General features: G+C 39.2%; 1 protein-coding gene across 1 annotated transcript in view; it reads left to right on the top strand.

Moving 5' to 3' along the window:
* The window catches only part of LOC103139950 (contactin-3-like), a 52,551-nt gene that overhangs the window by 3,905 nt on the left and 32,814 nt on the right, over positions 1 to 15,832 (top strand). Inside the window, exons 2-3 of the mRNA XM_016672831.1 lie at positions 3,908 to 4,006; positions 12,046 to 12,249. Of these exons, the coding sequence (XP_016528317.1) occupies positions 3,908 to 4,006; positions 12,046 to 12,249 (303 nt within the window). The remainder of the gene's footprint in view (positions 1 to 3,907; positions 4,007 to 12,045; positions 12,250 to 15,832) is intronic.

The following is a 15,832-nucleotide window of genomic DNA, read 5'->3' as shown; positions in this document are numbered from 1 at the left end:
CTTATATATGAAAAACGTTTTAAAATAGGTCATTCATTGAAGGTGCGCCTTATAATTCGGTGTGCCTTATAGTGCGGAAAATACGGTAATACTGTGCGAATTGTTTCTTTGGATTATTTGATTCTTTTCCCAGGGCGTAAGTATGTCAAATAAAAAAATAATGGTTTTTGGGTGTTTGGCCAGTGTTGTGCACACTGGCCAAACACCAGTGTGCACAACAGGATGTCAAAGCAACAAGCCCTGCCTACTTGAGAGCAGTTACAGGATGCATCTTGCATCCTGTAAGATGCATTGCATCCTGTAAGAAGGGATGCAATGCAGGTTTGTTATCATCTAAATTTAGGTTATCTCTAGTTAAGCTACTTGTCAGAGGCAGATTATTTAAAATAGAGTTTGATTTACAAAATATTTCAATTATATTTGAAAAAAAATAAGTTAAAGCAGTTTTTCAAGTGCACCATTTTTAATTCTAGAAAACATATAAAAATGTATAATTACAGGATTGAGTTAGGCCAGTATCCATTGTGTGGTTATTGTACATATTTGATGTGCTGACTTTAGATTAGTCTGCTTGAACTTTCGATGCTCTTCTTTTAGAAAAATCTACAAAGAAATCTTAAATAAACACTTTTTCTGTAATGTCTGTCATGGAGTTTTAAGGAAGCAGTCTCTAGCTGTGTTTCCTTTGACCAAAAAAACATGCTAATTTTGAAAAAACTAAAAGGTTTTTGCTCTAGAATGAGATAGTTTTGCAGCTGTTTTGAAATAGGTGTGCACCGCAAAACTGCAATGGAAACACTTTTTTTTCACATCACATGAATAACACCAGTTTATATACAGCAGCAATGTGGTTATTTGAAGGCATTGGCCTCTTTAGACACCATCACAGCTCTCACACCAACACATAGTTCATAAAAAGTTGAGTTTATCATTCCAAAGTGTTGAATACATACCTCCTCTGTAAAATCACAGATTACTTCCCCAAAATCCAACATATGTAACTGCTCTCAAGTAGGCAGGGCTTGTTGCTTTGACACCTGAAAAAAACGCTAACGCTAACTTCTCCTGAAATATGTATTTTACGTGTTTACATCTGTCACATCCATAATTTTTAATGACTTATTGCATGAACAAACTTATTCACATGCGATTTTAATTTCATTTCTTATTTAATGGAAACATCAGAAATGCAAAATTGTTTTTTATTGACATTAGCAGGATATCAAAAAGTCCTACACAGATTTGTAATGGAAATGCAGCTACTGTAAAAAATATTAAGATGTCTTTCGCATCTTATATTTGCCACTGCTAACATAAGGAAGTATTGGCTACAATCCTGGTGTATGCTGCCTGAAAGTAGACACTTTCCAAAAGGCTGCCAACATTTCCCAATCCAGGAAGTTCCACAGAAAACAGAAGTTGAAAGGTTCAAAGCTACGTTGCTCTAGATCAGGGGTCTCAAACTCTAGTCCTCGAGGGCCACTGTCCTGCAACTTTTAGATGTGCCTCTGGTGCACCACACCTGAATAGAATAATTAGGTCATTAAGGCTCTGGAGAACTGATCTACAGAAGGAGGAGATAATTAAGCCATTTCATTCCAGTGTTTTGTACCTGTGGCACATCTAAAAACTGCAGGACAGCGGGCCTTGAGGACTGGAGTTTGAGACCCCTGCTCTGGATGGTTCAGCCATCCTGTGGTCTGCTGAAAATCTTTGCCGTCTCTCATTAGACCCTAATTAGACCCTAGATTCTTTAAAACAAGACTATTTGTGAAAAGTGTGAGGAAGATGAAGAATGGGAGTTTTCTTGCACTAACCATTGCTTGAATGGTTTGCAGCAAAGTGATCAAAGGAAGGAATACTTGTAAAACTGCTGCACATGGAAGACAAACGGTCTGTCTTGTTGAATGCAACAAGAATGAGCTATAAGAACAGGAGAGTAACTGCCTATCAAGTCATGTTCAGTTTTTTTTTTTTTTTTTGGTTTTGTTGTTACTTGGCTCTGTTAGTCAAGCTGATGACGTGTCAACTCATTACAATGAATAGATTTACAGTCCTTTAGGTACTGTAAATCTATTCAGCTATGTGTGTAAACATGACATGATATCTGCAGTGGCTTGTGGGTGGAAGGAGTATGAAGCAGCAGTAGAAACCTATGACTAAACTACTGAAAGAAACACCTTAAACCAAATGTGAAGCAGGACTGTTGAGGACTTGATTCGATTAGTTTGGCTTGGTATCCTGCTATGGGACCTGGGACTTTCCGGTCATGGACACCTGTTTTAAACTCCTAACAACGAACAAGGGCCATCAATTGGCCGCAAATGGACCTATAACTCTGAATTTCCCCTCTGACGGTATAAGGTTTTATTCGAGGTTCTAGTACATCCTAAGTTGATTGAATTTTCCAGATTCATTTATGTTGTATATTTTGTAGTTGAGTTGTCCTGCGGTGCCCCTGAATCAGCTTGGCTTAAGAATTCTGCCAGATATGATACATTATAACAGGGAATGTCTGTACACTGGCGTCCTTGTCCAGACCAATCATCCTGGCACCGCGATAGTCTCCCTCTGTAATCTCTAGGTCAGCTATTCTTATATGGCAGAGATTGATTCTGCTTATAAAGGAATCACTGCAGCTATAGTGAGTTTGGCCTCTAGCTTTCAGAATTACAGTGTGTGGTCAGCTGACACCCATGAAGCCCATTACTCTTCTGTTCAGAGTCTACACAACCACCCCGACCCCCAAACACTGAGCCTGGCATCATCTTTATCCCTTTTTTTGTTCAAATTTACACAATCTGGGCAAACAAGTTGACTTTTTCTCGTCTACTAGGCAATTAGAAGTTCTTTGATTCACCTCTGCCTGCTTTTAAAGGCATCGCTGTTCTGATGATCAACAGGCTAGAAGACCAGCTATGATTCCTCAGAATCAGAAGCATTGTTAGAGGAGAGAGAATCAGTATTTATTAAGGCTGCCTGCTGAGATCAGAGGGACGTTACCTCTGCTTTTGTTTTAAGTGCGTCGCCTCCTCCTGTTGCCTCTTGCGGCCCTGCCGTGACTTGGCTCCATTTGAGTCCGCCGAGGTCAGCGTAAAGCTGCTCATTAATCTTAGCAGCAACTCTGTCCCACTTCTCTCCATAATCTTTCCTTCTCCTAATTTCCCTTATCGGTCACACCGACTTTCTTTTTGTTTGTGTTTGGAAGGCTTACTCCAGGCAGTTAGCCAGGGGTTGGAGACAAGGAGCAGAACGGACTGCTGCAGCTTGCTCCTCATCCCCCCATCCGTCTTGAAGCCAGGGGTGGTTTATCATGCTAGGTTTTAGGTTGTTATTTTTTTTCATCCTATCCCTGCCAGCAAATGGTCATTCATTTGCAGGCGATAGATAGTGCTGAGAGTACTGATGGGGAAGCTAATGCTTTTAAGTGCAAGATTATACCACATTTAATAATGATGTTACTTATTGCTGCTGGCTCTGCAAACTGTCATTTGTCATGCATTCCCCTCTTGTGTTCTACCAGCGTTTTCCTTCCTCCTTGCTAATTTTATCCCATTTCAGTCTAATCTTTTCCCTGCAACCTAAATTGCCATGTTGCTGCAGTAAACATCAATGAGGCAGGTCCATCTATTTCATCAGCACCCCGACGTCTTTGAAACCATCAGCTGCTGTCATGAGGCGCCTGCGGGGCAATCACAGATGGCCTGTTAAAGTCTCAATCTTCTCCTTTGTGTTTCCGGGAGAAACCTGCGTTGTGCTGTTTCTAAAGCCGACCTCATCAAAGAAACCAGGATGAACAAACTGTTAAAAGAAACACTGTGGCAAACGCGGTACTATATGCTACCGAGGCTTTTAGCTTTTGTTAAGCTGCTGACAAATTCATTAGTGATCTTTTCTGATTCATCAGATCTTGACAGCTTCAAAACGCAGTCGGTGAGGAGTGCAGTGAACGTCCGTGAGGGCCAAGGAGTGGTTCTTTTATGTGGAGCTCCCCCACATTCTGGAGGTAAGTGCTGCCACATCAAGCTGCTGTTGTTTGTGTACTTTTGTTTTGATTATAGAAATACCCAAAGGACTTTCCCTGTTTTACTTTGACATTTGAGGGAAAAAAAATCTGTTTTTATTTTATTATGTATGGGGCAGCAGGAGATTTTACCTTGTGTAGTAATTAAACAGTTTGACAGCATTTATGCAAATATTTTACATTATATTCTTAAAGTTGGTATGAACCCCTTGCATGTTATTGTTTACAACCAGAAATTTTGCTCATGCCAGAGGACAGAAAGAACAAGTCTGTTAGCCAAATAAAACCTGGAGATGAATATATTCTTAATCTAGTGTTACATGCCACAGCAAAGGGAAATATAACGCAGAAAAACCATTGGAGAATAATTGAAAGCCACTTGTTTTCTTGCTGTCTGTGTTGGCTATGCCATGGCAGCTGACAGCAACGGTGCTATTTGTCTCAAGATTCACCATCAAAAAACACTCAAACATTTCCTACACAAATTTGTTGACTTTGTTGACTAGTTATTTCAACTATCACTATGGAAGTGCTCTCTATGATTACTTCATTTCTTCACACAAACGTATATTATTGTCTAAATGCATCTCTCTAATGCATATTTTGGCTTTAATGAAATACAAGTCTCATTATGATCAGTTTTATGTCTCATTATAACAAGAAACTTTCTGGTTATTTCAAGATTTTACTCCTGAATTTATTTCCTTGCTTTGGCAGTTAGTTTGATAATTAAAATGGCAATAAAATATTGTTAAAGTCAATATTTAGGATGCTTTGATTTTATATCAGCACTGGGATCATACTGTATAATGTTTGCGTAAATGCCCTGGAATTGTTTAATTATTACACGACAGGATAACAAAAAAGTTTGTTATGATGAGATTCTCTCCTGAATTTATGTCTTAGTTCTGGCAGCTCAACGCTTCTGTATCAAACATAGAATAAGCAGCCAGTAAATATCACAATAGCTTTTAAAGAAACATACTAATTCAGCATAACATTGTACGTTTTTGGATGTACATTGTTTTTGGTACAACGCAAACATGAACATGTACCCATTCATTTATAAGGTAATCTGCTTTAGCAGCTAACCTTAACAGCAAAACACTAATACTTTTCACACCCTGTTTTATTTTTTATGAGCAGAAAAACTTCTAAAGGAGGGGAAAGTGTGGAAGACTATTTTTTGCCAGCTGACCAGCAATGCATAGCAATAGGTGTGGGAGGGGCAGAGCTGTATTACTTTATGCTTCAGAGCAACGCTGGTCACTCGGGAACTTTCTCAGGCATCATTAAACAGACTTGTATACGTTTTGAAACCTTTGACTTTTTGGTACATCTTCTTATCAATAGCTTACAGTATTGCTAGAAGGATTCTGATTTTACAAAGGACTAAAACCAATCACAGCTTGTATGCTTTTTTATTTTTTTAGTCTAATTAAAGAAGGATGTTTCTCAAATTAATCTCAAAGAAATTGTCTTATTTACTTCCTATGATTGTAAAGTGTGAATGTTGAAAAATGCTCTCCTGAAGCTGCAATAAACAGGCGGTTAGCTTACCATTCCACAGAGGGTGGAAAGCAGCAAACAGGTAGCCAGGCGTTGTGAAAATGTGATAAAACCGCATACAGACAAACAGCACCTCTAAAGTTAACTCATTAACACAGAGTATTGATCTGCTTATTTGCTAGAAAACTGCTTTGTTACAAAGGAATTACATTCTGGAAAGAAAAAACATGCTGCCCACAACTACAGCCTATCACTATCTAACTTAAGGTTTGCAGTAATGTTAATTGATGAGATTTGGGACTACAAAGTTGGAATTAACTGTTTCTTCACTGTTTTCAGTGCCTTCCACACAAAGTTGTGCCTAACTGTAAAGTTAGAAAAAAGGATTTATGTTTTATAAAGATTTCCCATATGTTTGTATTCAGCCCTCTTTACTCTGATACAACTGAATAAAATCCTGTTTAATCCATTTGATTCATGAAACAGTCTTCTTAGTCAACTAACATCCTCTTGGAAACCAAAGTACATCTCACAGACTACTACTCAAACCATCGTCCACTGACTACCGCATAATGGCTACCATACCAACACATACCAAGACATTGTGGTCAACCTAAGCATGTAGGACAAGGACAGAATTAACTGAAAAATCAACTCTAGTAGCTTGGTAGAAAAACACCCACTGGTTCTATGGTTTGGTTTGTGCAGAAAGCCTGAACTATTGGCTATTGAGAAACCATCACTTGCTGGAGGCATGGAAGGTGAAAACAATTGTAGCTATACTACAAAGTTTACTGGAAATTGCGAGTGCTGTAAAGAGAGAAATCACATCTTTGGCAGGAATAAAATGTCTTAAGCATTCCTCTTGTTCCAGCATCAATTGCTCATTATTATAGGCCAACATGGACTGAACAGCTTTGTTCACTTTCTCCACTGTCATTGCTAACCAACAATTCTAAAACTGTGCAAAAAATCTATGTCATCGTTCACAACTTCTCCATCTGTTTGCTGGTTGACCAGTATGAAATTCATCAGAAACTGTTGTCAATGGGAGAAATTCTAGATGGTGCACTGAAGGGAAATGAGAATTGCATAGAAAGGCAATGGACAAGCCACAACTGTAAAGGAGCCAAAGACATTAGATGTTCTATTAGTTGTTCATGTCAAAAATCTGGCATTTATTAAAGCAGTCATTAAAATAAAGACATTAATCTTGGATGGAAATCAGCAAATATGTGTAACAGAATTATGTGGCCAGATGAGACAATGAATCTTTTTGGGCCTTGTTGTGATGAGAGCATGATTGTTTTTCCAGTGAGAACTGTTGTTGCGCAACAACCCCCCCTCCTTCTCTCTCTCTCTCTACTTCCCCTTCTGAGAGGAGGCAGATGTTGCTCGCCAGCTCTCCGTCTAACAGGTCCGAGAAGCCTCTAACTCCTGAGTATTACTCCAGATGAGAATATAGAGGACTTTCTGTTTAAGCTGGGCGCGAGAAAGACTAGCCTGGTTTCTAACGACCTCCATCCAGATGTCCCACCCTTTTTCACCCTGTGAACTAGCCAGATCGAGCAGCCTGCAATCAGCTAGCTTCACAGAGCACACCTGTTAACGGTCGCTCTTTCTCTTTATTACAACTTGCACTTGTTACTGAACCAGGAAGGGTTTTAGTGACTCGTGTGAGTCCCAAGGGTGTTGTTTGGGCTAAAAGCAACCTATCAAACATTTTCCACTTTCTCCTCCCAGAATCAAACTTCATAGCTATTTTACAACCATCAAAGAACTTTAAGGTGACTCATTAATTGAATGTCCACAACATTTTTTAGATTTTCTTAATGCTAATTACTTTATTAGTAAGGCAATTTTGCAAGGGTCAGTACAGCTTAAATCAGTAGCAGAAATAATCAAATAAGTAAGATCAATAATCTAATCTATCTTTCCCTAATGCTGACACTCTAAACTAAAAAAGGGAAACTTTGAGAGAGATGGACGGAGTTTGGCATCTTGAACCCCAGAACTGGCCTGATGAAGGAAGTGTTGCAGCAGCAGAAGGCTCACAGCGCTGATAGATGAGGGCCTGCAGGTCTGATGAACTTTTGTGTCCGCTTCGATGGTGAGGTCACACAGGACTTGGGTGCTGGTAGGAAGAGTACTGACTTAGAGCGGCAGGTCTTGGGCCTCAGGGTAACTTCCTCATGCACGTAGCGGTCCTCAGCTCCTTGTCTTGCAGCTCTGTAGCTCCTTTCTCCTCGTCTCACGATCTTTCTGGTCCATCGAGATGTAGACGAGCTGGTCTCATGGAAGGAACACACCAGTTCTTCATCTTTGCCTTTGTTCTTTATCTTTGTCTTTATCTTCATCTTTACCTTGGTCTTTGTCTTTGTCTTTGGGGTCTCGAACCCAGCTGGTGAAAGAAGTGCGATTTGAAGCCACATGTTGCGGGGCTAACGGGTTGGTCCCCATGTGCAGAACAGTCTTCGACTCTGTGGCCCCGGCTCTTCTTCAACTTCAGAGTTCTTTGTCCATCTCGATCTTGGCTCGAAGCTGCCTGAAGGATCCAACCAAAGATTCCTCTGTTGCACTCACCTTATAAAGGATTTATCCACCCTTTTGGTGCATTTGCATTGGCTAGCTTTGTTGCTGTGCCTGTTTCATTGGCTGACTGCTTAGACCGATGATCTCATATCCATCACCGTCTTGGTGACATGATGTCTGTTCTAATGACCTAATGTCTTGGTCACCTCTGCTCTCCTATCAGTTCCTCTTTTCCCCTGACCTTTCACCTACCATCTACCTCCAANAGATGTTCTATTAGTTGTTCATGTCAAAAATCTGGCATTTATTAAAGCAGTCATTAAAATAAAGACATTAATCTTGGATGGAAATCAGCAAATATTTGTAACAGAATTATGTGGCCAGATAAGACAATTAATCTTTTTGGGCCTTGTTGTGATGAGAGCATGATTGTTTTTCCAGTGAGAACTGTTGTTGCGCAACACCCTCTCCCCCTCCCTCCTTCTCTCTCTCTCTCTCTACTTCCCCTTTTGAGAGGAGGGAGATGTTGCTCGCCAACTCGCCGTCTAACGGGTCCGAGAAGCCTCTAACTCCTGAGTATTACTCCAGATGAGAATATAGAGGACTTTCTGTTTAAGCTGAAAGTTGACCTAATGACCTAATGTCTTGGTCACCTCTGCTCTCCTATCAGTTCCTCTTTTCCCCTGACCTTTCACCTACCACCTACCATCTACCTCCAACACAACATCAGTGACCTTTAGTTACAGTTACACATTTTACACCATTTCAAGTTCAATGTCAAAATCACATTTATAACCTTTTAGTTTCTCTGATTTAGCATTCACTTATAATATAATAACCCTTACTTATTAGTTACTCTTATTATAATCACAATGTGAGTTATTACAGACATTTCTGAAAAAACCCCAAGAATAATCCATTATTCTAATTATTTGATACCATGTTACAGTTACTTGTTTCACCTGCAAGTACTTCCATAAGTATAAGAGTAAGTGTTAAATATTCTTATAATCAAACCAATATCAACCACTGGTTAAACCAATATTAATTATTGGTTTAATCATAAGTTATCATTATTAATTTAAGTATTTTACTCTGGGTTTTATCCAATTACTCAAAATGTTTAGATTTTATTCTTTAAACCTTTAATGCTCAAAATGAGCAATCTGAACTATTTTTAAACACATGCAGGCTGGAAAGTTCCCCTTTCTTCAGGAAACCTGCTCTTCCTGTTCCATGATTCTCCCTCTGCCCGATTATGATTTTTTATGATTAAATAGAAAAAAGTAGAATTAAAGCAAAGTTTGCAGGACACAATAACAACACACACAACCAGATTAATTTCTTACAGTCTGACTCTACTGTTGGGTCTTGATGTCACCTGTGTACTCAATTTTAAAGGTAACTTTATTCATTGTTATTATTAAACTAAAATCTCCAGCATGGGGAAGTGGGATGAGCTCGACTTTTCTCGACAGAACAAAGAAGCTAGTCAAAGTTAATGGTAAGATTGATGGAACTAATTGGAGGACAATCATGGAAGAAAACTAAAGACTTGAGACTGGAGCAGAGCTACAGTTCCCAACAGGACTACAACCCTAAGCATAGACGAGCGCTGCAGGGGAAGTGTTTATGTAAGCAGAGTTCCACCAGGGTATTATAGGCCTGTGGGGCACCAGGCTTTACTTGCCCCCCACCAGGCTAAGTGTGTGACGGATTAAGCTAGGTTCATAGCAGACAAACTGAACTGGGCGTGAGGGAGTGCTCACCAATTGGGTTGTCCCTTCACCCATACCAATGTTGTGGTCAACCTAAGCTTGTAGGACAAGGACAGAATTAACTGAAAAAGCAAAGAAAGCTTGTTGACCTTCCAAGTTATGACCACAGAAACACGGTGGGCAGTTGAAGGACTGCCCTAATGCCAGTATCACACTGGGCTTAGCAGATTTTCTTGCAGGTAAACCTTTCAAAATCATATGCTACTTTATGTTGGTACATTGCATAGAATCAACATAAAATATCTCACATTTTTGTGAGTTTAACATGACAAAATGTAAATTAGGTCATTACCAATCATTTGCAAGACACTGCAAATGAGCACAGAACTCTTAGTTCTGTACATGAGGAAACATTTCAGAGAAGATACCGTCCATGTGACTGTATTCTACAAATGAGAGGCTACAAATAAAAGATTAAGTTGCACCCCTTTCTCCCCACAGCTCCCCATATCTACAGAAAACTGAAGACAGCCACAATGGCTGCTCCCTAGCTTGTCAACCTCTTGATACAATAGCTTGCACACTGGAACAACCAATTTCTCTCACAAGAGAACAGTTTGTCGCAGTGCATTGTACAGCTGGTCTTTGGGATAATAGGTCAGAGTACTCTGTGTGAAATACAGTTTGACAGCTTCCCTCTCTGAAATGGGCTTATGCACGACAGGGTGCTGTAACTGTAGTTCTTTTGTGTTTTACCACATTCTCAAAAAGTGACTGAAAGTAAGGCAGTCTCCCTCTGTCACTTCTCTCTCTCCTCGTAATCCTTTTTTCCCTTTCCTCTCTTAAATTTGAAAGAGTCGACGTGCCTCTTAACCTTGCACTCCACTGAACTGTATTAAACACCTACAGCTACACCTACAAGATGTTTCTTTGGCTTCTCTAATGAGAAGCTTGATTGATTCTGAATTGTGGGAAAAGCTTTCTCGTTTTGCCAGCCCGTGCAATATCGCACCGCACCAGATGTGAAAAATGAAACGCAATAGAGAAGTAATTGCTATTGTACCATTTCTGTAGTCTGACAGTTTTTTGTTTACTTACTTAAAAGAGCCTCTTTGCACTTTTTCTGCACAAAGGCATTCATGTTGTATTTCAGTCGTTGCTTGACGAAGAATTGCTGTGTGGCGTTCCATCGCCGCTCATTACAGCAGCCTGGTTCAGAAGGGGGTTATGCTGACTCTGAGCTATGTGGCTCTCCTGCTTGCCTAATCAGAAGCAGCTTTGTATCGGCATCGCTGCGCTCAGTACGGACTCTTCAGCCGGTCAAAAGCCAAGTGTCTCCCCCTGCCTTCGGGTTGGTGTTGGACATGATGGACAGTTGTTACATTCACCTATTTGGCTCAGATACCGCCCCTGAAGTGAAAGATTGTGTGATGCACCTCCATTTATGGACAATGACAACATAATTGGGCTGCACAGTGGCACAGTTGGTAGAGCTGTTGCTTTGCAGCAAGAAGGTTCTGGGTTTGATTCCCAGCCCGGGATCTTTCTGCATGGAGTTTGTATGTTCTCCCTGTGCATGCGTGGGTTCTCTCCAGGTACTCTGGCTTCCTCCCACAGTCCAAAAACATGACTGTCAGGTTAATTGTCCCCAGGTGTGAGGGTGTGTGTGTGCATGGTTGTTTGTCCTGTCTGTCTCTCTGTGTTGCCCTGAGACAGACTGGCGACCTGTCCCAGCTGTACCCTGCTTCTTGCCCGGAACGTTAGCTGGAGATAGGCACCAGCAACCCTCCTGACCCCACTAAGGGACAAGGATGTTAGAAAATGGATGGATGGATGGACAATGTAATTCTTCTGACAGGTCTTTCCTCTTTTTCAATGGGGGCCCTGTCGCCTGTGAAAAGAAGTGATAGCATGTTCTTATACATGTATGTCAATCCATTGATCTCTCAATCCAATCCATTGTACATTCATGATGCCCTTAAACTGAGTTGCTTGGGGACCCGGAGAATGGAGGCCATGTGTCAGGGGAGGGCCACTGACGCGCTGTAATCCAGTTTATTTCGCTCTCTTTCCTCCATTCTCCTGCTTTTTTTTTTTGCACTGATAGTTATTGCATTCTTGGTATCTCCTTCGAAGGAAACCTGAAAAAGGGGATGGAAATAATGTGATATTCTAACATAAGGCCAAAGAGGAGTTCTTTTGATTCAGGTATTCCATCTGTGTGGACAAACACTGAACTAAGCTGTTTTTGTCTGTGCTCAGAGCTGATATTTGCGTGGATCTTCAATGAATACCCGTACTCTGTCCAACAAGACAGCCGAAGATTCATCTCCCAAGAGACCGGGAGCCTGTATATAGCCAAAGTGGAGCCCTCTGATGTGGGCAACTACACTTGTGTGGTGAACAACACAGTCACAAAGCAGAAAGTTCTCAGCTCCCCAACACCACTGGTCCTCAGGAGTGATGGTAAAAACAATAACACATTTTCTCAGGATATGTCTATTACTGTATTTTTTTGGCATTAATTTGTCATAAATTTCACTATTGCTGCAATTTTCTTTTCCCTTATTTTTAACAAACAAGATATTAAAACTGTCAGTAAGCTGCTTTTCCATTGTGCAAATTGGAATTACAAAAATAAATCTGCTTAATGGAAACAAGTCAATTTTGGAGAAAGCTCAAGCTTTTTGATAAAACATTTTTGCACTGGCATGAGGTAGTTTTTTGGCTGTATCAAAATGAGTGTGTTTCACAAATCTGCGATGGAAATACTCTTTTCACATTACACGAGTCATTTGATCAACAACCGGATGTTACTACTAGCAAAAAAGATGAAGATGATGAAGCGGTAGGAGAATGATGGCTCAGCATATGTTTTGATGACTTATGAACAAACTTATTCATGTGTGATTTTAATTGCTTCTTATCTAATGGTAACACCGCAATTCCAAAATTGTCTTTTTTCGACATTAATGAAATATAAATAGAATTATGTCCACATTTATAAACGCAGCTATTGTTTTATTAAGGGGAAATTAAAATTTAGACATCATAGTGATCAATGTAAACACCAGCCTCTAAGTGTCATGTTTGCAATGAGCAGTTAAATCCACAAAATCCAATAATTGTTTACATGGACATGGTAAATAGAAAAAAGATGTGCAGCACCAGTAATCTCCTCTGTGAAACACTTAGATGGAACAAAACATAATAATTTCTGTTATAAAATTAAAGCAGTCTAAAATTCATTTAATTTGTATTTTCAAATTAAATGAATTTTACACTAACTGCTTCATGCTAAAACTCTAAGACATTTGTTTTTAGATTTCAGATTTTTTTTAGGACAGTAGAAATCCACTGTGGCTCTCTGACAATTATGATACCACTGTTTTACAGGAAAACAATTCCATCCCAGGCAAGATTTGTTTTTTGGAATGAAAGTTATCATCTCAAGTTAGCCTGTCAAGCTCAAGTTTTATCTTTCACTTGCACTCAGCATAGTGTTTGAATTGATATCGTAGGCAATCTGATTAAAATACAGCTCCAAGTCAAAGTAAGATTTTTTTCAGCACTTAGTGTGGTTGAACCTCACTTTTTTAACCATTTTCAGACAGAAATAAATCAAAATTTCTTTAGAGGATTTCTGTTGAAAATCTCTTAGTGTCTTCATTTTGTTTTCAATTCAGTTCAGTTACTAATCTGCAGAGATTCTTCTACTGCAGATTAGTAACTGAACAGTTAAATTGTTTTAAATTGTCTAAACTTAAAAAATGCTATTTATCCTGTTTCTAAAATAATAAAGCTAATTATTATTAAGTATATAACTAATAATAAAACTAATAGTAATAACTAATAATAAAATTATTTATTATTAGATTAATTAATTTATTTATAAATAAATTACTAAATAAATCTATTAATCAATAAATGTATTGATTAATAAATGTATTAATCAATACATTTATTGATTAATATAATAATCAATAGTTATTGATTATTAGTATTATAACTATGATTTCAATAGTGAAATCACTATAATTATTTCATTATTATCTTGATTTCATACATAGACATATGCAAAAATGTCTATGTCTATATTTTACTAGTAGGTTTTTAATTTCTAACTTCAAAAAAAAGTATTTTTGCCATTCTACTCTAGCTTGACAAGCTAATGTTAGCTAGTTGATTACTTGGGACAGAGGTTCCCAAATTGCCATTGCAGGAGGGTGGGGGGAGGCGCGAGGGAAGCCGTCTGGATGAAAAAAAACAAAACAAAAACGAAAAAAAAAAACATGAAACTGTATGCGCTGGGATTTTACCTTAGAATGGCCAACTCTCTGTTATTCCTCTGTCAATTTGATGCAGTAGGGGCTTCTGCACTTCCCATATCTGTGTCCTTTTATCAGCAATTAAAACTGTTTAATCCGTTGTTAACATGTGGTAACCTGTTTTTCTGAGCCACCTTTAAACACAACATGAGCGCCACGACCAGAGACATAATATAAGGGAGTAAACCCCGCATTGGCTGCTCCGGCGCAGGAAATACGGCGGCCATCTTGGAGCAGTCGTCCCTCCTACTTTGCTCAACCAAAACAGCATAAGATGCCTCAGCACTGAGGGACTAATGATGTGAGGGCTCGACAGACAACATTTCACAAGTAAGATGGACATATTATTGTGTATATTTTGTGATTAGAATATTACTTTACTGTATTTATGTCCACATGTGAGATACCAGCTAATGCTAGCTATAGTGCTTGGTGTAATGGGCTCTTTGCACCTACGGCATTGACGTCACATCTCCAGGAGCTAATGCAGCTCACTTGTTTCCGCTTTGAGTTACCATGACTGGTAGAAAAGACTAAGTCGTATTTCAGATGCAAAAAACGCAATACTATGAACATTGTTGTCTTCCTAATATAATGGGCTTTTAAGTTTTCATTAATTTCCAAGCCATCCTGAATTAAGAAGATGGTGGCTTGTAAATATTTGTCACTACCTGTTAAAGCTAACGCTGCACAACACAAAGTTTGCAGCCTTCACTTCACTCCGGATCGGGATATGGATGGTAAATAAAGGAGCTGTCCCTGAGTTATTTCCATGGAATCACTTCTGTATTCAGCCTGAAAGAGCGAGTTTATGGGAACGAGAGAGCAGACCAGAGCCAGACAGCCGAGTAACTGATCCGCCTGTACACGCTGCTATAAACACCGTCCTATTCCAGCTTGTCACAAAAAACTTGCAAAGGTAATAAAACGAAATAAGACGGAGACATTAAGCAACACGGTCATATTTTTCTAAAAGCAGCAACTTTGAACCTGAACAGCTGAACCAGAACTCTGACACCAGAGCTGCGCTACTGTTAAATATGAGGCTGCTTGTCGTGCTTCGGAAGTAAAAAGCCCGAACCGTAACCTCCCCCGTTAGTTTGTGACACTAACGACAATAAAACATACATAATATACTTGAAAATAAGAAAAACATTGTCGTTAGAATGTTTAGATACTTAAATAGCACATTTTTACAAGAACAATGTCTGACAATATTGCCTACTAGCATAAGCTAAGGTTAATGTTAGCCACAAAGTTTAAGTAAAACTCACCTTCGTATCAGTGAATGTATAACGAGGCGTACATCTTAAAACCTTTCTCCAGCTGACTTGTTGGGGCTTCGGATCGATGTACAAACCTTGGCCAAGCCCTGCAAGCACCTAGTGTAAAAGGCCATTTTCAATAGATCGGAAACAATCGAGTCGCTTTTCCCCAAACGCGGAAGTTGAGGTGCAAAGAGCCCATACCGGGTTCAGCCCCGCTATGAAGGTTAACTGAGATTCCGTAAATCTAAAAAAATTAATTATTCTCTAACATTGGCTTAGATTATCTGACACAAGAGCCTACATTAAACAATGTAACATATATTATAAAACTTATATTGTGTTATAACATTCACCAGCAAAGTTTACACAGGTGGTAAAGACTATTATTTACATGTAATTCTTTCACTCTGTCAAAAGTAAGATACATCCCAAATCTTCCGTTTTTGTTTTGAA

Source organism: Poecilia formosa, unplaced genomic scaffold (genome assembly GCF_000485575.1).
Source record: "Poecilia formosa unplaced genomic scaffold, Poecilia_formosa-5.1.2 Scaffold66, whole genome shotgun sequence".
Lineage (NCBI taxonomy): Eukaryota > Metazoa > Chordata > Actinopteri > Cyprinodontiformes > Poeciliidae > Poecilia > Poecilia formosa.
Note: the sequence above shows the minus strand (reverse complement) of the source record. Positions and strands in the feature narration are given on the sequence as shown.